At 54.3% G+C, this 22947-nt stretch overlaps 1 protein-coding gene across 1 annotated transcript in view; it reads left to right on the top strand.

Annotated features, from left to right (window-relative positions):
* LOC137903366 (RNA-binding motif, single-stranded-interacting protein 3-like) overlaps positions 1–22947 on the top strand; it is a 57046-nt gene that overhangs the window by 28226 nt on the left and 5873 nt on the right. Inside the window, exons 3-4 of the mRNA XM_068747519.1 lie at positions 8582–8739; positions 17696–17754. Of these exons, the coding sequence (XP_068603620.1) occupies positions 8582–8739; positions 17696–17754 (217 nt within the window). The remainder of the gene's footprint in view (positions 1–8581; positions 8740–17695; positions 17755–22947) is intronic.

Raw genomic sequence — 22947 nt, 5'->3', positions numbered from 1 at the left:
TGGAAAATATACAGCCAGGAAGTTCTGGACTTTCATCCTCGTGCCTCTTTGAAGTCGCACCCGAACCCAAACAATGCTGTCAAGTCAAAGCGCCGGCTTCAGGAGGCCCCGGAACATGTGTTCCTCAGATCCCAGCTCCTGTTCCGTGGTCGCGCACGCACACACACACACGCACACACACACACGCACACACGCCACACACACACACACACACACACACACGACAGTCAGCTCCCGCTCCCACGCGTCTCATGTTCCTCCCATAGTGCGTTCGAGTGGAGATGCGTAATGGCGCTGGCGCTGGCGTGTTTTTGTTGGCGGCTATCAACTAGCCCTCGCCGTGGCGGCGCGGCGCGGCGCTCCGCCTGTGAGCTCCCATTGTTGGGATGGAATGTTCACTTCCAGGGAAAAGACAAAGACAAAAAGGCGATTTAATTACGGCGTGTTTGTGAACATCGAAAGGTCGATGCGTTGACATTCATCGTGTGTTTGAGGCTCGACTTGAGAGACGGCTGCACCTGCGCCGAGGCCTCACAGGCCTGGCGTCTCGAGCACGGAGTTTAAGGCGGAAAGGCAGCTGTCCAGATACGTAAAGGAGCGCTCCCTTGTGTTGCGGTTTGGAGCGGCGAGTTAAAGGAGAGCGTGGACCAGACTTGTAGCGCCGGCTCGGCTCTGACCCGTGCAGATTGCGGGGTGACCCCGGCGGCGCCGCCCTCGGCCTGGAGTCGGAAACCAATCTCCTCGCTAGGAGACGGTGCGTGTTTTAGCAGCGCCACCCGCCTCCTCCAACTGTCTATCATTCCTCCAATAGAACCCGGTTAGCTTTCACCTCTGATGACCGGGGGGGGTCTGGCTTTGTTTAATCACATTAGGCCCCTCCTGCTCCTCCTCCTGCCCCTCCTCCTGCGCCTCCTCGGACTCGGTGGAGACAGGAAGGTCAGAAACAACCTTCGCTCCCCTTGGAAAAGAAAATGTAAATCCACTAAAGTTCTTTAAATCAAACGCCCCCTGCTGTTAAAACATTTAAAGAGACGCTTGAACGGCCTCGGATGAGGATCGTCGATGGGAAGGCGTGACTAAACGATCCCGGAATAATCATCCCGGATCCTCTCCGCCGGAGGAGAGGGGGTTTTATCATCCAGAGACGCCCCCGTCTTGTGGTTTCACATGACACTCACTCTTCTTCCAATTACAGGCCAGGACGGTGAAATCAACGCCTGCAGACAGGCGCCATCATTACGTTACCTTTACGGGCGGCTGGGATCGCACCTCGCCGTTTAACGCGTCGCCCGGAGGAACGCCTCCACGCGGCCATTCCGTCCGCGCTGAACGCTAATTGTCCAAAGCACGCCGACCACCGCGATGCATTAGTTCCATTTGGAATCGGACGCCGGGCGAGGCGGCGCGCCCCCCCCCCCCCCGTAATTCAATGAGAGTGAATACTGGGAGAGCCTCGCAAATCAGTTTGAGTTGGGAACGCCGGCAGCCTCCCGAGGTCGGAGGCGTCGGGTGGAGGTCGCGCTCTCTGCTGTCTCTTCCTCTAAACGCACGTTTAGGCGTATATTCCCTTTCCCGTTATTCAGCGACGGCGTGAAAGGGTGGAAGAGGAATATCGGGTGGAGCCGGAATGTAAGTCTTTTGCGTCGATGTTTTATGCAGCGGGGGCGCTTCTTTTTACCCCGGCATCCATTTCCTGCTCCGAGGAGGAGGAGGAGAGCAGCTCTGGTTTGAAGGGTGAATACATCCCACTTCACTCTCAAAGCGTGGAGAAGCTCGTCTGATCCGGCTGCTTGTTTGCTCCGGCTTTCAAGGCGCTCCTCGGATTTCAGAGAGGCCGTTTCAGCTTTGAGCCAAAGCGAGGCGAGTCCATTTATTTCCCTCAGCGCCTGGAAAAAGCTGCGAGCTGCTTTTATTTCCAGGCGCTGCTGGGAGAAAATTAAGCCCGCCCACCAATTAGAGCATGCCGATTCGCTCAGACGATGAGTTATGACGCGCTGCCCATCGACCGGGAGCGGCGGCGGGCCCCCACCTGAGCGCCGATACGAATACCTGTTTGCTTGTTGAGGCGCTTCTTATCATTTATACTCCACAAACTGGTTAAATGCAACCATTTTATAGAACACGTCTGTCTGAGGGTAAAAACAACCCGAACACGGGGGGGGGGGGGGCGGCGGGGGGCAGATAATGGATGGTGTTAGATTGCATCTTGCAACACCGGCTACCCTCAAGGTCAACCAATTCATTGTGGCTGCAGGATTTATGGCTGCTTGTAGCGGAGGCAATGAGGCGCTGCGGACCTGGAGCTCGTGTCTACACAGGAGGTCTTCATAGGGGGGGGGGGGTGTCCGCTCCATCCAGGGATCCGGCGCCGGGCCAAGTTAATGTTCCTCCGATCCATTGCCTCGCCATAAATACTGTACGTCTTTGACACGGCGCCGACGGGAACGCTACGGAACGAGGTGCCCGTCAAATGTGACTCCTGGCGTTCGGCGGTCCGTGAGACGCCTGAGACGGGGAAGGCGAGCTGGTTGGGGTGGCGGCCGCCGCCTCGCCCGATAACTCGCCATCATTTCCTGCTCGCTTCTCACCAGCTGCTAAACGTCGACGAGTCTGTAGCAGGTAGCGAGGAGGAGGAGCCAAGACCAATTACCTTTTGACTTTTATTCTTCCTCCGTCTCCTGCAGAATTGAAATAATTCAGAGCGGTTAAGACTGTAGGGAGGGGTGGATGTGGGTATGGTGGCGGGGCGGGGCTTTCAGGAGCGTTGTGAGGGAGGCGGGGCTTTCAGGAGGGTTGTGAGGGAGGCGGGGCTTTCAGGAGCGATGTGATGGAGGCAAGGAGGGAGGCGGGGCTTTCAGGAGCGTTGTGATGGAGGCAAGGAGGGAGGCGGGGCTTTCAGGAGCGTTGTGATTGAGGCAAGGAGGGAGGCGGGGCTTTCAGGAGCGTTGTGATGGAGGCAAGGAAGGAGGCGGGACTTTTAGGAGCGTTGTGATGGAGGCAAGGAGGGAGGCGGGGCTTCCAGGAGCATTGTGATTGAGGCAAGGAGGGAGGCGGGGCTTTCAGGAGCGTTGTGATGGAGGCAAGGAGGGAGGCGGGGCTTTCAGGAGCGTTGTGATGGAGGCAAGGAGGGAGGCGGGGCTTTCAGGAGCGTTGTGATGGAGGCAAGGAGGGAGGCGGGGCTTTCAGGAGCGTTGTGATGGAGGCAAGGAAGGAGGCGGGACTTTTAGGAGCGTTGTGATGGAGGCAAGGAGGGAGGCGGGGCTTTTAGGAGCGTTGTGATGGAGGCAAGGAGGGAGGCGGGGCTTTCACCGCTGTTCAAGAAGGAGAACCGGGATTGGGAATGTGTGGACGTGACGTTAAAGATGCCAAACCGACATCGGTCTGCGAAAAGGATAGAAAGTGAGATATCGTTGTCGTCTGCCGAGGAGCAAAGGCGCCGTCGATAATAAAGGTTTCAATCGATTCTCTAAATTTAGTTTTGGGAAGCAGAAATAATCTCGCTTCAGAAGTGTGGAGACGCGCAGCGCTCGACGTCGGAGGCGGCTGCCACGGCGTTCCCTTGATCCGCTCACTTTGCCTTTGAGCGGAGACGTTTTGGGGATTCTGTGCGGCCCGTGAAGCCCAATCTGAGAATCCTGACGTTTCAGTCTGGAGGAAGTTGTTCACGTTTCCCGTCTTCAGTGTGTCTGCCGTCCTAACATTTGCTTTGATGTCCTTTCATGTTATCTGCGTGCTTTAGAGGAAGATCAGAGATACTCGTACGTTCCATGGAGTCGAGTCTTGAGTTGAGTCCAGGAGCTTCCTGTCCATGCGGTAATCTGCATGGCGGTGCGATAGAGCCCGGCCCCCACATCCAGCCAAAGAATGGGGGGGGGGGGGCGCTGTCCTCTCATGAAAGTCTCCGTCGGAGGGAACATAAAGAGATTAGAAACCTTTCAGCGAACACAACCGTCCAGACCGCCGGCGATTCTCATCTTTCAACATTTCACCCCGGTTTGTGAAAATATTATGTCGGCCTGCGAAAACAGAACGGCGGGAGGAACAACCTCAGAACGGCGGGAGGAACAACCTCAGAACGGCGGGAGGAACGACCTCAGGACGGCGGGAGGAACGACCACAGAACGGCAGGAGGAACAACCTCAGGATGGCGGGAGGAACGACCAGAGAACGGCCCGGGTTTACCGGGCCGTTCTCTGGTTGGGGGGGGGGGCAACCTGATGCTCTCACACTCACCTGCTCCAAAGCCACGGCGACTCGTCTCATGAATAAATCACGCCACCGAGATCCGGACAACTCTGGCGCCGCACCTCGTCCCCTTTGGCAGGCGTTGGCCTCGCTGTCCGTCTTCCCTCGTCCACCTTCGTCTTCCTTCCCAGCCGGCGCCGTCTGACTTTATTTATCACATGGTTGTGACACATTTGGAAGCAGCGCAGCGCCTGCACTGATTGGACCCTGCCATCGGGAGCGAGGAAGCACAGATCATCCCGCCGCGGTTTCCAGTAAGTCACGGGATTGACGGCTCGGGAGGGTCTGCCCAGAGGACGCCGGCTCGCTCGCCTTAAATCACTCGGAGAGGCTCTAACTCAACGCACGCACCAGCGGGCCTCGGAACCAGAAGTGCCGGAAGCCGAATGTGGCTGTCGGGGTCCGGGGGGCTAGAGAGGGGGACACGACGTCCACGGCACGGTCGTTTGGGCGAGACGTTTTAACCTCGGAGACACAAACTACGTCCACGGTTTGCGTCCATCGCCGGGCGTCTTCCGAGGAACGCGTGAAGGCAGCCGGCCGGTTTCCAACGGAGCAGGGCGCCGGTGATGGATCAAGGCGTCTTGTCTTCAAGGCTTTTTTTCGGGCGCTGTAATTAAACGATTGACTTATTTATCAGTAAATTAATTAACTGGAACGTCGTTACCTCCCAACAGGAAGTTAGTGAGTGATTCATCCGAACCAGATACGGATCTAAACTGTCGAGTTATTTTTAAAAACCGGCATCAGTCAATTTAATAATTATCAGCAGCATTTATTTTCAAACAAGCCCCGCCCCCCTCCACCCAGCACCTTGTTCTTTATTTTCCCGCTTTCATTTGAAAGAAGAGAGAGAGCTTCTTGTTTGTTTGATTGCCTGCTGTCGCTCGACCTTTTCTACGACTCATCCAGGAGTTCACGTCCATCTAAATCTCATTTACAGCCTCGTAATTACGGAACGGCTGGATAATGTTCCATCTCAGCGCCGTTTGCTTTTCCGTGTGGACAAATAACCGGAAATGGAGAAGAGCACGCGTATTGTCTCTGTCCCCTGTTTCTGCCCCCCCCCCCCCAACCAAGGGAACCGACCAAGCGAACCGACCAAGCGAACCGACAAAGCGAACCAACCAAGCGAACCAACCAAGCAACCCAACAAAGCGACCCAACAAAGCGACCCAACCAAGTGAACCAACCAAGCGAACCAACCAAGCGAACCAACCAAGCGAACCAACCAAGCGAACCAACCAAGCGAACCAACCAAGAGAACCAACCAAGCGAACCAACCAAGCGAACCAACCAAGCGAACCAACCAAGCGAACCAACAAAGCGAACCAACCAAGCGAACCAACAAAGCGAACCAACAAAGGGAACCAACCAAGCAAACCAACCAAGTGAACCAACCAAGCAAATCAACCAAGGGAACCAACCAAGCACCGTTTATGTAAATAGTGACGCTATATTCTCTGGTTCACCTGGAAGGTGAGGATTTGTTTCCTTCATATGGAATCAGCATCTGACTTCTGGCGGCTCAAAGACCTTCAGAGACCCTACAGATCATGAATTGATTAATCGTGCCGATCAAGACTGAGGGCTGATTATTCATCCGGCGAGGTTGATGGGCGGGTCGGTTCCGAGTAGCCGCATCCCAGCTTGGACTCGGTTGGAGACTTCAGTTGAGCTTTTTTGTGTTCTCTAACATAATCTGTCCTCTTGGTCTTTAGATGAACGTCCCTGTCCTCCCACTTCCTGCCTCCATCCATCTCCTAGTCTCCACCCGCCCCGGCCAGCTTGCAAACGCACTCGGCTGGCCGTCACGATGACAAATCAGCCCAAATATTTATGTCCATCGAGTTCCCCTTCTGCTCCGTCCACCAAACCCACTGTGGACAAACACCGGCGGCCATTAGTGTCTGCGTTCAGCCGGGTTTACGGTCGCCAGAAGAGCCGTGTAAACATAACAGGTGTTCAGGTGCGTTTGTGCGGACCTTGTGGTCGACCCGCTCTCTTTTTGTCTCCGGTCCTAAACAACAATCCGAACGTCACGTTTGGGACGACCATGAGGACGACATGGATGTTTAACACACCGCCGGTGTTTAATTAATAACGACGGTACAGAAACGTTACAACGTGATGATTTCTCCCTTTCAACTTTCTCTTCTGTTAAAAAAAAAGCCTTAAAATGAAATCTTTAAAAAATAAATAAATAAAAATCGTTTCTGGGTCATGCGCTCGCCTTGTTTTCCATCGCACATGTTGATCTAAACGGTTCTGATTCGTGACTAATTATCGATCCCACAGTGCAAATTCTTTTCTTTTCTTTTTTACAAATGTAAATTAATACGACGGCAAAAATAAATAATCCAAAGAGCTCCGTAATTCCAGCGTTTTACAGTCGAGCTTTGGTGAGAACAAGCCGTCTTACTTTCTGACACAAATAAGCCATTCTCAGTTCATTTCTCGATTCGGAATGACGCATTCCAGACCTGACACCGCGTCCTCTTTATGTGACCCCCCCCCCGGCGTTCCAGGGCTGCGACATGTCCCCGTCCTATCGCTGCATTCTGGGAAAGACGTGGCCATTATTGTAAGTCTGCTGCTCCGTCCCGTCCCCCCCACAGGGGGGGGTGTTAACGGTAGTCGTCCAGAACCTTGCAGTAACCCCCCCCACCCCGTCCAGTCACCATCTCTCCAGAACCCCTGGCGCCCACTCTGTTCTTCGTCCCGAGGGATTCCTCCGGCCTTTTCTCCTTCCCCTTGGATAACTTCTGCCGGCCTTCCCGCCCGGCGTCGTGAGTAACGGGCTGCTTGTGACCCGCCCCGCCTCAGTGTGTAACATCTCAGCTTCTGACCTTAAAAAATGAAAGCAAATCGATAGGGCGGGACGCGTGAATTCCACCGCCCGGGATCCAAGCCAAGCCCGGAGGAGGAGGAGGAGGAGGAGGAGGAGGAGGAGGCCTGAAACAAACACACAAAATAGAAAGTTGAAGAGAGAGAGAGGCTTTCAATTAACCTTCAGCGCCGACAGCGGCTCGTTGCGTCTTGGCAAGGGGCGTGAGGAAGAACGCCAAAGAGGCGAGGGGCGTGAGGAAGAACGCCGAAGAGGCGAGGGGCGTCAGGAAGAACGCGGAGAGGCGAGGAGCGTCAGGAAGAACGCCGAAGAGGCGAGGGGCGTGAGGAAGAACGCCGAAGAGGCGAGGGGCGTGAGGAAGAACGCCGAAGAGGCGAGGAGCGTCAGGAAGAACGCCTCCGCGTCCAGGCTGGCGCTGCAGCTGTAAACATTCCAAAATAATTCCCGTGGGGACACTCAAGGGATTAAGATTCTTCTGTCGCGCCGCCGAGGCTGCTGGCGCGGCGTGGGGGGCGGCCAGCCGGAGGACTCAACCCGGGGGGCGGCCGGATCCCCGTCCCATTCAGGTCACAATCTAGGGGCGTTGGACGGCTGGTCCCCGGAGTGGACCGGAGGAGGCCCCAGACAGAACCGCGGCGCCGCTCGTCGTGGCGTCCGTGTGAAAACGGCCTTTCAGGTGGCGTTGGCTGTGTGGCGTGCGTGTCCGGCGCGGCGGGTGGCTGTCCATCAGTTCCACTCAGCTCAGCGTGGTAATTGGCCGTCGCCCCTGCTTCACGCTCCAGGAACCCCGGCTCTTTGTCTGAGGGGGGGGGGGGGGGCAACACGCTTAAAATAGCGTGTCAAATCAGCAACGCTCTGGCAGCCGCCGCTAACGTGTGTGTGTGGGGGGGGTGGGGGGGGCTAACTGGGTGGTATTTAGTCATTTAGTCCCCTCCTCTCTTCCCGTTCATCCATCACTCACTTTATTGCCGTGTGCATCCGCCCCTCCCCTCCCCTCCCCTCCTCTTCCTCTTCCTCTTCATTCTCCCTCCGTCTCCACTCGGGCCCACGGGGCCCGGTTCTGTCTCTGTCAGTACGTGGAGCGTTGCAGCAATAGAGATATAAATGGGCTCCGAGCCGGCCGGGGGGGGGGGGGGGGGCCTGACTGCTATGCCATAAATCTAAAATAACAGCACAACATGAGAGCTGGAGCGAGGGGGCAGAATAAGGGGGGGGTATTTAGGGCTCGGCCCGGTTTGTGTTGACATTCTGACAGACGCGTTACATTCACCCGTTCATCTGCGTTTGAGGCTTGGCACCACCTGATCAGTGGAACGGCCCCGGGGGGGGGGCAACGGTTAAATCGGCGATGAGCTTCTGAGAGCGCCGAGCTGAAACTCGAGACTTTTTTCTCCGCTGCTTCTGCCTTCTCAGAAATGTCGGTGGAATATTTGCCTCGCTGTCACACCTGAATCCTCCTGAAACTCTCCTTCCTCCTTGTTTCCCCAGCAACCCTATGCTCCTCCCCCTCACCCTATGGCTCCTCCCAGCCCCAGCCCCAACAGCTGCAGCCAGGGAGGGGCGGAGCAGCTGAGTAAGACCAACCTGTACATCCGCGGCCTTCCGCCTGGCACCACCGATCAGGACCTCATCAAACTCTGCCAACCGTAAGTGTCGACCGGGACGCGGTGGAATCGGTAGAGAGCGCGGTGGAATCGGTAGAGGATGCGGTGGAATCGGTAGAGGTTGTGGTGGAATCGGTAGAGGTCGTGGTGGAATCGGTAGAGGACGCGGTGGAATCGGTAGAGGACGCGGTGGAATCGGTAGAGGACGCGGTGGAATCGGTAGAGGATGCGGTGGAATCGGTAGAGGATGCGGTGGAATCGGTAGAGGTCGTGGTGGAATCGGTAGAGGTCATGGTGGAATCGGTAGAGGACGCGGTGGAATCGGTAGAGGACGCGGTGGAATCGGTAGAGGACGCGGTGGAATCGGTAGAGGACGCGGTGGAATCGGTAGAGGTCGTGGTGGAATCGGTAGAGGACGCGGTGGAATCTGTAGAGAGCGCGGTGGAATCGGTAGAGGACGCGGTGGAATCGGTAGAGGACGCGGTGGAATCTGTAGAGAGCGCGGTGGAATCGGTAGAGGTCGTGGTGGAATCGGTAGAGGACGCGGTGGAATCGGTAGAGGTCGTGGTGGAATCGGTAGAGGACGCGGTGGAATCGGTAGAGAGCGCGGTGGAATCGGTAGAGGATGCGGTGGAATCGGTAGAGGTCGTGGTGGAATCGGTAGAGGTCGTGGTGGAATCGGTAGAGGTCGCGGTGGACGAATCGAAAGATAAACGTAACGCCGATCGGGCCACTGAGCAGCTTGGCGGAGGTCTGAGCCCTCCCGGTGAAAGAAAGAAAGATCATCATGAGGCAACAAACAGGCAGCAACACACAAAACTACCCATAAGGCTTTGCCAAATACTCTTGATTGAGAAATCACACACACACACACACACACACACACAGCTCAATAAGGCCTAATAAAGCTCAGATTGGACCGCCTCCCCCAGGAATCACAGACCAGGACCTCATCAAGCGGCAACAAACCGTCACCGGGGCTCGTCTCCTGTGTGTGTCCGTCTGCGTCTCCCACACACACACACACACACACACACACACAAGCAGCTTTGTTCGGCTCCATTACGCTCTTTCACTTCTGGGGAAACGGGGGTCAGGATCATTATCGGAGACGAGGCCAGCGGATTGTGAAATCCGGGTCTGTCTGGTTGCGCAACCTTTTCTTGGCCCGATTTCCAGAAATGTTCCGGTCGGGTTCTGCCAATTATTCAGCGATAGGAGAGACCGGAGAGATAGGAGAGACCGGAGAGATAGGAGAGACCGGAAGATAGGAGAGACCGGAGAGATAGGAGAGACCGGAGAGATAGGAGAGACCGGAGAGATAGGAGAGATAGGAGAGACCGGAAGATAGGAGAGACCGGAGAGATAGGAGAGACCGGAAGATAGGAGAGACCGGAGAGATAGGAGAGACCGGAGAGATAGGAGAGATAGGAGAGATAGGAGAGACCGGAGAGATAGGAGAGACCGGAGAGATAGGAGAGATAGGAGAGATAGGAGAGATAGGAGAGACCGGAGAGATAGGAGAGACCGGAGAGATAGGAGAGACCGGAGAGATAGGAGAGACCGGAAGATAGGAGAGACCGGAGAGATAGGAGAGACCGGAGAGATAGGAGAGACCGGAGAGATAGGAGAGACCGGAAGATAGGAGAGACCGGAAGATAGGAGAGACCGGAGAGATAGGAGAGACCGGAAGATAGGAGAGACCGGAGAGATAGGAGAGACCGGAATATGATGGCCGGCGTGTTTGGTGACGCTCCCGGTAGCCGAGCCGTAAGTCATGCGTTATTCCTGATAGGGACCCGTCAGAATTCCACGAGCCTCGGAGTTGTGACGGTGTTGACGTTCCTTTGCTCTTCTTGCCCCCCCCCCCTCCCAAGGTGTCCCGAGGCGTGCTGTGCCAGTGGAAATCCAATACCACTGAAACTTTAATTAGCCAGACCGTGTTTCAGCGACAGGCGGGTGTCGGCGTTCCGGTCGGGACCCCGCCCCTTCCCTTTGGCGCTCAGCACCGTGAACCCCGATTAAATACGGCGTTTTTGACGGATGCGAAACTGCTGGAGCACATTCTCATTTTCATCTGAAGGAAATCGAAGTCTCTGGTTGGGAGCGTCGGAGAACGCAGCTGTCGCTTCGTCGCTATCTGAGAAGCTAACGCGCCGCCGCCGGAGCGGAGCCGGCGATTAGAGAACGCCGCTCGCGTCCCGATGGATGCCAAAGAACACTAAAGCCAGCTTCTGATCCATCGTCTTCCTCCTCATCCTCATCCTCAGAGTCGACGGTTTACGACCGGAGTTTGAACAAAAGCATCGTCGGCTCGTTCTAGTCGCTACGAATATGAAACTGATTACAGGTTTAAAACTCAACGGTGTGGTGAAAGAACTCCGGCGCCTCCTAATGGTCACGATGAAGTAAGACAAGTAGCGTTAGATCAAAGATTGATGGTCATTTATAAAAGCGACTGGATGTAATTCAGCGATCAACAGAACAACGAATTGTTTTTAAGCAATAACTGAACACGGGACCGTTTGGGTCGCCAACGCAGACCTTTCCTTCGCGACCGGCGCCACCGACGACCCGGTGGCCGCAGTAGCGCCTGAACGCCACCGGTTCTCACCGCGGTTGATGATGCATGCTGGGAGTCGTTGAATGAGCGGCTAAATGAATTTGAGATGGGTCTGCGGCGCATTCCTTGGCCTCACCGGTCGGGTCGAGGCGCCGGGCCAACCCTAAGATCCGTGCAGCAACCGAGCCCCAAGACAAGCAAACGGTCTCGCCTGATTGGTCAGGCCGCTAATGGCGCCGCCCACTCTGTAATCCACCGCCCCCGGAGAGGCACGGACTCGATGGGAGCAAATGGTTTCCTTTTTTCCGGGGCCTACACCTGGAATAACAGAACAGCGAGCGCCGCTCACTTCCTGTGAGGGAAGCGCCCCAGAGGTCCGTCGTTCCTCCTCTTCATCCCCGGCGCCCTTTCATCCTCCTCCCTTTTCCTTCTGGTTCTCCACACCGAGCCGCAGCTGTGCCGTCACGCCGGCTTACGTCTGCACGCCGTGGTCCCATCAAAGCGTCCGCGCGAGCCGAATCGAGATCTAACCGCCGCCGATTGTCCAAATAACCTTTCCTGCGTGAGCCGAGGGCGCCGGAGAACGAGAACGAGTGGAGGGCCGTAAATGAGAAGGGGAACGGAGGGGGGGGGGATCCTGGGACCCGTTGCCCGCGGCAACAACTCTCTGCGGTCTGGTTTCGGAGCTATCGGAGTTCAACAGAACCGCGATGGCGTCCTGAACCCAGATTAACCTCCAGATGAGGCGGCGGCGTCTTCCGGAGTCCCGTGCATCGGTTAAAACCCGGCCGACTCGATCCGTGCCCGACCCGGACTCAGCGGAGAGACAGTCGCAGGAATGGCCAAAATAAACTCCTCCAGATGCTGCTGAGAAGAAACATCTGCTGCTCTCTCTCTCTCTCTCTCTCTCTCTCTCCACATCCCCCTCTCTTTTCTGTCCTCCGCTGCTCTCTCTCTCTCTCTCTCTCTCTCTCCACATCCCCCTCTCTTTTCTGTCCTCGTCCTCCGCTGCTCTCTTTCTCTCTCTCTCTCTCTCTCTCTCCACATCCCCCTCTCTTTTCTGTCCTCATCCTCCGCTGCTCTCTCTCTCTCTCCCGGGCCTTTCTTCTCTCCCTTCTCTTATCTCTTCATCATGTTAATCTCCCGGACTTCTGTGCTCCAGCAGAAGTGTTTTAGTCATTTCACAGGCCGCTTCAAGCCGACTGAAACGCTCCCGCGTTCCTCCCCGAACGTTGGTCTTAAGGCCGGGCTGAGCGGCGGGGCTGATTCGGCCTCAGGCTGTTTTTTTTTTAGTATTTCCCTCCCTGTTTCTGTGTGCACGCCACAGACGATGCTGGGACAGTCATTCCCGTATTGTCGTTTTTAGCGTTTAGTTCGTGTGGATCTTCAGCCGAGTCGGGTTTTCTGGTTACTTAGCTGCATTTCACCTCAGCCTGCCTCCCAGAGCTAAAACCCAAAACCATAGCAACCGCCGTGAAACCGCGCTCCGTTTGATCGGAGCGACTCGTGAGCTCCAGCAGAGGTAGCGGCGGAAGACTGATTGACGTGAGGGACAGAACCCAGAACCCAGAGATCTCTGGAAACTCCGGCTGCAACTCCTCATCCTCGCTTCTTCCTCGCCTCTCTTCTATCCCCGTTTGCTTCCACCGGCGCTCCCTTTGATTTGACGCACGATCTGGAAAGCAGAAGCGGCACCGGCGCCGACGAGATGTGTTCATTTGTGCGTGACAGACAGCAGAGCATGGCGGTGTGGGTTTGACAGGTTGGACGCTTCCAAACAAACGGGCTAGTCTGCAAGACCGGAGAAGGGTTGTGAGCGAGAGAGAGAGAGAGAAAATAGATAAAGGGAGAGAGAGAGAACCTCCCTGCCAGCAGGGGGCGCTGACGGAAAGCTAAATAAAGGCTGTGTTTCCGGTGCTACTTTCCTGCTTTGCTAGCTAGCTAAGTAGAAAGCTTGTTTACTGCGTCGCTGATGCCTGAATGAAGAACAAATAAATACACAAATAAATACTTGACCTGTGTTTTGCTAACGTAGCGTAGCTCGTTACGTCTCAGTGGCGCAGAAGCTCGCCGATCGTATCGTACCAGTCGTATCTTGGTGGTGACTTCCTGTCGTTGCAGCGAGGCCGTCGGCCGCTAACGTCGTTTTACGTGTCTTCGGCCTTTTGTCGTATTCCGCCGGCTCAAACCGTCGTTTGCTGCGTTTCGGGGTTTTTTTCTCTTTTTTTTTTCCCCTTCTTTTAAAAATGTTCGACAAAAGCATTTTCGGCGACACTGAACCCGATCTGTGTTGCTTTGACAGACGTTCATGATGAGGAAGGATTCGCCGTTTCGTCGGTGGTGACGCTCACCTGCAGGAGCGGTTTACCTGATGGAGACCCCCCCTAAAACCTTCTGTCATTAACATCCCCTAATGCCATGATTCATGCTTGAAGTTTAGCTCCGCCTATAAATCGTGAACGCTTGCTGAAACTTTTAAATCCCCCTCCACTTTTCCTTCATGAATTAGCCGCCTGCAGCCCGGCGGCCATCTTTCTGCTGCCGGCTATGATCTAATCCATTATGCAGCGAGATGGGAAACTTCGAATGGCTCTAATCAACTTGTCATCCTTTCCATTTACCAGGTGAAATAAATGTTCGTAGAAAGAGACCACGTCTCCGGAGAAACCCGAATCCGGAGCGACGACGCGTTCGTGGGAATATCTGTGACGGTCGTCCGGCAGCGTCTTTGTGACGTTTGACAAAATGGAATGTTTCAGAAAAAATGAAACCTAGGCTGCTTCCCACATTGACAGACTTTAAAGAACTGGAAGTCAGCGTTCTTCCATTTACCGTAAACAAACGGGAGAACGCCAGCGCCTAAGAGAGCAAGAAGGAAATTCTGGCAAGGAAAACGCAAGGCACCGGCGTGCCAAAAAGGAATTATCCAATTTGTTGAAGCTTTTTTGATTAATTGCTGCGTCTCTTTGCCAAAGCAATGTTTTGATAATTATATTATAATGCCAGTATAATTTAGGCCCCATTATCCTTTTGACATAAGTGTTGGAATACTTCTCCAGAAGTATGGAATGCTTTTCCAGACTGTCACCCCGGAGCTATTTCAGTCACTTCCAGCTTGTCTGTTAGGACTTTGAGGATACGTTTCCCCTCCTGTTAATTCCGTTTCTTTTCTCACTTTCTTTGTTATTTCCTAGACTTTCATCAAGCCATCTTATTTTAGCCACCAGACGTCTCTCTTTTTTTTTTACACGCGTCTAAAAATAGATCCCTTATTTGTGAAAGCTCGGTATCCTGTGCCGCTCTCTCTGCATTTGGTCCGTCCCGCTTCCTACTGTCATGACGCTCCTTCCTCTGGGACTCTTTATGTCTTCCCGTCTCCGCTGGCCTGGCAGCACGACTGATCTTGAAGGGCTTGGTGTGATGCTTAAACGTTCCCAGTTGATTAGGTGCCACAAAAAGATTTTAAATTTAGAATGCAAATTGAAACATTAATTCAATTGTTCTTCCGGTCCGGGTCCGGTTTGTGGGTTGCTAAGCAGAGAAGTCCTAACCTCCCTCTTCCCGGCCGCCTCCAGTGTGTCCTGGGTCTACCCCGGGGTCTCCTCCCAGTGGAACATGTCTGGAATGCCTCCCCAGGCTCGTTTCCTCCGGTCATCGCCCAACACCGCAACAGACCGGTTTGGCATTCTCCTATCACTATCCCACTCTGCTCTACCGTTAACTCCTCGCTGACCTGAAGTGAACAATCCATTCTTTCCTAACTGGGAACCCCGACCTGAGACGGATTCACTGGTGCTGCATGCTGAGATGAACAGGACCACATCATCTGCAAAAAGTGAAACGCCTTTACCGACCTGGAAGACTCTGCCCCTCGGTTCACCGAGAAATACGCATATCCATAGACGTTTACATTTTGCATTCAGAACTCTCTTTCTTTTTCATGCTCTAAACTCTAAAGCATCTGAGCTTCTCCTTTCTGGAAAACATGGAGGACCCTTCCGCACTCGTACTGAAGCTGAAAACATGGATTCCCTTTTAACAACTTCATCTGTCCAACTTGTGACCGCGGTGGGAGCAGCGTGAGAAGAACACTCGTTCCTCTTCACCTTCAGTTCTATATTTTGCTTATTGTTTTGCATAAAAGCCTACAAGAGGTGATAAGTTGAAGTTCTTATTCGCTACAGTGCGCTGTTCACACCTGCCCCCCCCCCCCCACTGGTGCTCTCAAGGTGCCGAACACGCCTGAAGCAGTTTCTGAGCTTCAGCTAAACACAGCAGAGCAGTTCAGCGATGCCCGACCTCTTCCGGTGTTCACTTCTCTGCTCTTTCTTTCATCCAACGGTGGGAAGCAGGTTCTCGTCGTTAAGCCTCCACAGGTCCGATCCCACGCCCCCCCATTGGCCCCTCCCTATTGTAGGCTGGCGTGGCCCCTTTCTCCAGGGGTTGGAGAAACCGGTTTTGCAGCTGCGCGTTGTCCCGGTGCAACACTTGGGTGGTCCGTCCATCCGTTCCTTAACCGTGAACCAGAACCACCACAGCGACGGGTCGCGGTTCTGGCTCGCTCTCTTTCTGCACACACACAGCGAGCAGCCGCTTCGGCCCGAGTTTGGATGACGTTTCATCCTGTAAGAGAGAAGCACGGAAGCCCTTCCTGCAGTCGAGCTTTTAGCTTCGGTTTCATCACGGCGACCCGGAAGCCTCTGAACGGACCCGCCTCACATCCACCACGATTTGTACGTTCATAAGCCTAAAATAACCCACAAAGCCTGGGGGTGTGTGTGTGTGGGGGGGGAGAAAAGAAATGCAAGAGGTGGAAAAAGAAAAAGGGGACGGTTTAGGAAAGAAGTGGAGAGGATTGGGAAGAGAGAGAGAGAGAGAGAGACCTTTGGCGGGGAAGTCGGAGAGAGCGCAGGAGTGGAGGATAAGATTTGTGAGGATGGGGGGGGGCCGGTGGAGTCAGAGATAAGAGGCTGGGAGAGTGATTGAAATAGGATTAGTGGAGACAGGCTCCGGTGTTAAACCTGGGCCCGCCTCTGTCACATCAAAGCCCCCCAGGCCCGGCTGGCAGGCGGGTCGCCCCCAGCCACACACACACACACACACACACCCTCCACCCGCTCCCACTATGTCCTTCTTGTGGACACTAAAGCTGCCTCCTTCCACCTGGCCGCGCCGTCTTTGTAGCGTGGATTTGGATGAGCCGTTTTTAACATTTAATGAGGCGAGCGGTGATGAGTTGGCGTTGGAGAGCTCCTGCCTCCTGCTTCCCCGGCGTCCAAACAAAGTTTTCATCAGAACTTTCCCCGCCATTTGTGCCAAAAATCACAGAGCTTTGTAAACTGCTTCCCGGACTGAAACACCTGCGTGGAAATACACAGGTAGGCCTTCAGGAGGAAGCCTGAAGGCCTACCTGGCTTTCATGTCAGGCCAGGAAAAGCCAATCTCAGAGGGACCGTGTGAGATAAGAGATAAGAGTCCGGGTTTACGGTCTATTCGGTGCTTGATTGTTTCGTTGACTTTCTCTCCATCTCTCCAGGTCATAAATAAAAACATCGGTGTTTTTATGAAGTCTCAGCCGAATCTGAAATAACCGGCTCTGCAGGCGCTCTAATCAAACGCACCCTCCCCGCTCATCTTACGTCTCAGTGTGATCAGAACGCCGGTTCTGTTCTGCTGCAGCAGATTATGGATCCCCATAGCTAAAACGGGCTGATTGGTGTGTGTGTGTGCGTGCGTGCGTGTTTGGGGGGGGGGGGGGGGGGGCTGGTAGTTTTCCTCTTGGTGCTCATCAGTTCATATCCAGCACCCGCCCCACCGCAGCATGCAGTAAATAGAGACTCCGCCACGCGTTGAGAAATGGTACAATTATCCCCTGCTGGTGAAATATGGGTCGGGACGCACCACTGCTTCTTCCCTACAGTGTGCGTGTGTGTGTGCGTGTGTGTGTGTGTGTGTCTGTGTAAATTGCTGTCTTTTCTCAGTTCGCTCGTCGTGATGTGCACACATCGGGAAATTGAGATTGAACACGCCGGGAATTGTTCTCTCTCTTATATTTACGCACAGGCCTGCGTTTATCACGTGCACGCGTGTCGCAGCGGGGGGGGCGTTCACACACGCGAGCGCATGCGGAACGCATATGTTGATCTGCAACACGCAACGTGGAAGAGAGCGAACATGCAGGGTGGCAAAGTGGTTAGCGCTGCCGCCTCACAGCAAGAAGGCCATGGGCTGGGATCTGTGCACCGACGTTCCAGCGGAACTTCCGGGATTGTTCTCGGCGCTCCGGTTCCTCCAGGCCTTTAGGAAACACTCGGCGACCTCGGCAACCTCCCGTGATTTCTCTTTCCGGTGGCGTCCGTCATTTGGGCCGCTTCGACTAGCTAGCCGCGGCTAAATGGAAGAAAATATTTAACTTCAACTTCTCCGTCCTCACAGGTTCGGGAAAATCGTGTCGACGAAGGCCATCCTGGATAAGAACACCAACCAATGCAAAGGTAAGACACCATTTTGTTTTCTGACGCTTGCTATCGGTCTTTGGCGTTTGGCAGCAAGCGATCCGAGGCCCGGCGAAAGTTCAGCCGCCAGCGAGGACTCCTGGCGCTGGAAATGAGCCGTGTAGCGAGGCGCTGGCGGAACACCGGGACGGTGTCGCCAGGATACAGAGGGCGGCCTCAGGCCTTCCTCGTCTCCTCTTCAGTTTCCTGTTTCTGCAAAAAGGCCCATTAGCGATGACATCGGTGACTCACTCATGAGTGCGCACGTTCACATGCATGAATGTGCACGCATACCGAACCCATTAAAGGGCTAATAAGCTAGCTGGGCGTCGATAAACTTTAATTACCCTCATTGTCACATTCACGGCCTTCTCCGGGCGTTCGTCCCTCCCCTTTTTCGCAGCGCCATTACAAACATTCCGACTTTCCGAGCATCCGACCACTCCGGTTGTCGGGACTGGAGGAGACGCATCCGGGGACCAGAGGTTCTGCTGATTTACGGCGTGCTGCGCTTTAAACGGGGGCTTGAACTCGGCGCCTCCTGAATACTAAATCAGTTTCCTCTGCTTGCACGCCGTTTAACGACCTGCCAGGAGTTCCACCATTCCGACCTGCCGCATCCCGTTTTCTTTCCTAACGGAGAAGTGGGGGTCGTATTTCACAGAAGCAGATTCCTCGGGGGCGGATTGTAGCATCGCAGGAAGCGCGAGGCGAAGCGTTCCAGCAGGCCTGTTTCTGATGTGTGTGAGGTACGGTGGCGTGGGGGGGGGGGGGGGGGGGCGTGTTTCAGCCGTTATTGGTTTCTCATTAGAGGACTGACGTAGAAACATTTCTCTGTGTTCCACGCCGCTCCGGCACAATTAAGGATTCTATTTGCCCGTTGAAAGTGAATTATGTGCAGATGAGAATCTCGTTCCATCGGGGGGGGGGCGGACGCCCCCCCGTTTCTAGTCAGCCGCCCTCGCTAAACGTGCACATTCCCTGAGAACCCCTCCCTGAATGCGTTCTGTCTGCACGCCGTCCAGAGCGTGAACGCAAGCCCAGCGCTGACCTTTGGCCCCGCCCCCTACTTCCTGTGCTGTTTTTGCATGCGCCGCGGCCGTCACGCGAAGGCGTGTGCGTTTACTTTTAATTGCACGGCGGTCGGGATGGGATGGAATCCGGGAGCTGCGGAATCAGAGGCTGAAGTTTCCCATGGGAATTCCGGCGTCATTGGTAATTTGGGAATGTCCAAACGTGGAATGTCTTCCAAGCCGGCGTTCTCCTCCAATCCATCCCAGCGCTCCCACGCTTGTCTTGTTGACGGATGTCTCTGAGGACACAGGTGGGGGAGGGGGGGGGGGGGCATGCCTTCCGCTGACCTGCCAAAGCTCGGGCCCCTTGCTCGTCCCTGACTGATGGCGTTCCTTTGATTAGTTAAGGAAGGCATGAATCATAGCTCCAACGGGGGGGGGGGCGTTTTGTCTTTGTCACCTGGTTTATTGATCTGGCCTCGGATCAGGTGTCCTGCTCATCGTCTCGCCTCTCTCTGCCCGGACCGGGATGGGAATGTTAGCTTATTCCGAACCGGAGCTCAAACGGGGGGGGGGGGGGGTGTGTGCTTGGAATGGCAGCCTCCCGGCATTCTCTGAATGATGTCGGGTGTTTTAAGTGAAAGTGTGTGTGTGTGTGTGTGTGTGTTCACAACATTTAGAGATAAATATTCTTTAATTGTCTGAACCTTTTCACATTTTATTTTGAGCGACATTTAAGTCGATTCTTATCCCAGCAGAGAGCTTAGAGGTCATGATCAACACGCACACACACAAACACACACACAAACACACACACGCACACACACACACGCACAAACACACACACGCACACACGCACACACACACACACACACACACGCACACACACACGCACACACACACGCACACACACACGTTCTAAATGGTGTCATGCTGAATTTAAAGCTGAAGATGCGAGCGAGGCCATATGGCGCCGCGCTGTAGCTAATGAGGAGGAGTTATGAATTAATTAAGGAACGACAGGAAGAAAGAAGAAGGAATGCAGAGACGGAGAGGAAGTCATGACTCCGACATACTCAAATATCCTGCCTGTACTCATGCTACTAAATGACCCGTTAGCATCGGGGATGCTAACGGGTTCATCCCGAACATCAAATTGAATTCTGCAGGATATAATATTTGTATGAGGGATAGTATTTGGTCTGACCCGAAGTCGAGGCTTTATTAGGCAATGTTTAAAACACAGCGCTGCAGATGTTTCTGTGTAATCCTTCAGGTCAGAGAAAGACTTACGACCCCCCCCGACCCCCCTCTTGTTTACTCACACGCCCACCGGTGTACGCACACAAACAAGAAAACTAGAGGTCGTACACAAACGTGTGTACAAACCCAGTCAACACATTCACGCACACGCAGCATGGTTTAATGTCAGCGGAGCGCTGGTTACCGGGGAGGAGGAGGAGGAGGAGGAGGAGGGAGGAGGAAGGAGGAGGAGGGAGGAGGACAGAGGAGGGAGGAGGAGGAGGAGGACAGAGGAGGACGGAGGAGGACAGAGGAGGGAGGAGGAGGAGGAGGAGGAGTGAGGAGGACGGAGGAGGGAGGAGGAGGAGGAGGAGGAGGAGGAGGAGGACAGAGGAGGGAGGAGGAGGAGGACGGAGGAGGACGGAGGAGGAGGACGGAGGAGGACGGAGGAGGACGGAGGAGGTCGGAGGGGGACGGAGGAGGACAGAGGAGGAGCCTGCTCCCAGCGAGGATGCTCTCCTCTGGGTTTGGAAGGCGGTCTGGACTCAGTTAGGATGCCATCTCGCTATTTAAATGTTCTGTGCCCCCCCCCCACCTGGGGCCGCGGTGGGGGGGGGCACGTTTATTTAGCGATTCCCTTCTTGGCCTTTTCCCCGTTACATAAATCAAAAGGATAATTCCTGCTCTGTTTATTTATAAATGTAATATTTAATCAAATCTTTGTTGGTTCAAATTTAGTTTTTACATCGTTTTCAAGGCAAAAAATAGAATCAAATTAAGACATTAGAACGTCTTGCCCTTAATGTTGTCTTTAAAACCCTTATTTTGAAGTAATCATTTGTTATTGGGCTGGCGAGGAGGAGGACCTCGGTGGCCTTCATCATCCTGACGGTCTTTATTGATTGATTCTTTATTGATTGATTCTTTATTGATTGATTACAGCCTTTAGTGACGGCGACGCCGGACGCTGCAGTCGACGCGCCATGAATCAGAAGAATCTTATTACAAGAACTGTTCTGCATATTTGTCCATGGAGGGGGGGGGGGGGCGTCCATGGGGGCCGTCTATCTCCCCCATTAACCGTGATTACTTTTATACATGCAAAGTAGCAAGCATTAACATGCTTGTAACCGTGGTGATTAATCACCCGTGTGCAACAACGCCGCTTCTTGGCGACTCGCGGGGACGTGAACAATCCCGCCGTTTGGGCCGCACGGCGCCGTAATGCTCGCCGACTCGTCGTTGATTCATTATCCACACTCAGACGTTATTATTCCGTCGTACGCGGCGGGAAAACGGACAGGAAACCCGGAACAATCCCGACTATTAGCGGATAAAGGGTCGTAATTAGGATTAGCATAATGATGCAGGGATGATTGATCCGTCGATGCAGGCGTTGTAATGAGCCCCTTATCTCCTGCCTCTGCTGAGGAGCATCTACTGTACTCCTAGACCTCCGTGGGGGGGGGGGGGGGGGCAGACATTTATTCAGTGGAACCGACACGGTGCCGTCCTGCAGCGGCCGGCTGAAGACGGGCCTTTTATCTCGACAGACGCCCTATTAGAGCCCGACGAGGAAATATGATCCGGCAGCAGTAAGCGTGTGTGTGTGTGTGTGTGTGCGTGCGTGTGTGTGCGTGTGCGTGTGCGTGTGCGTGCGTGTTATTTAAGTGTGTGAGGTGTGATGTCACACAGACACAGTTCCAGTGGAGGTAGATATTTTAATATCAATCTATCAACAATTTAAAACGTATTTAAACCAAACTGAATTTGTGTCGAGGGTTAGCATGCTAGGCTAACCAGCTAATTGCACCTGGTACTGGCTGAGAATGACCAATCAATGGACTTTGAACTTGGACATCTTAAACCGGTACGTAACCGTCGCCGTCGGTAACCGTCGCCGTCGGTAACCGTTGAAGCAGCGACCCGCGTCCTCGGAGCTGGGAATCTCACACGACCCGGATCGACCGGAGACGCCTCCACGTCCCTCCTCTGCTCCGAAGCCGGCCTTGAACGGCCCCCGGATCAAAGGTCCACATTACGCCTCGCTAAAGGCAAGCGTTCTGGATCCATAACCGGAGGCAGCAGACCCCAAACGACCCCCCCCCCCCCCCTTTCCACACATTCTTTCCCTCCGGCGATCCACAGCTGTCTGAATCTAGGTCAGCGTTCCCTGAAATCCGTCCCGCTTCAAGTGTGACGCTTCTAACTGGGGGGGGGGTCCAAGAATTGATCGTTCTGATCGGCCTCAACCAGGCATGTTGTCGACATGAGCGGAGACTGCGTTGAGGGAGCCGGACCGATGGGATCACCTCCGTTCAGGAAGTGTGCCGCGCTCGCCCTTATTTGGAGACATCGAGCCCAAAGTTTGTGAACTTCTGTCTTCATCCAAGGGAAATTTATTTAAAAGGCCAGAAGGCAGTCGGTGAGTGGAAAGAGGAAAAGAATCGGCTTCTTTAGTCACAAGACTGAAAGCCGTGCGGATCCATTTGAGACGGGAGACGCGGGGACGCCGAACCGAGGTGGACGACGGTCCAAAGTTATTGACCAGAGATAATCTTTGGACGTCTTTCTTAATTGATTTTATTCGGTCTGTGCCCATCATGAACTAAAGGTCTCTCTCACACACACACACACACACACACAGAAGTGAGTCATCTACATTTGTGTGTCCACAACTAACATCTTTAAATGGGTCGGCGCCGTCCAGCGTCTCTGACCTCTGACCTGTCCCCCGGATGTCGCTGCGATCCCGAGATTCCGAAGATAAATCCGTCGTTTTTAAACTTTAAAAGAAGATTTATTATATTTTTACTTTTGCCTGTATAGACTGTAAATAGGCGGCGCGGCGGCGTAGTGGTTAGCGCTGTTGCGGATCAGAGGGCGGCGCCATATTGTAATTAACACAGGTGTGACCCCCCCCCCCGTCTCCGATACA

This window comes from Brachionichthys hirsutus, chromosome 13 (assembly GCF_040956055.1).
Source record: "Brachionichthys hirsutus isolate HB-005 chromosome 13, CSIRO-AGI_Bhir_v1, whole genome shotgun sequence".
Lineage (NCBI taxonomy): Eukaryota > Metazoa > Chordata > Actinopteri > Lophiiformes > Brachionichthyidae > Brachionichthys > Brachionichthys hirsutus.
The sequence above is the reverse complement of the archived record's forward strand: the minus strand, read 5'-3'. Positions and strand labels throughout refer to the sequence as shown.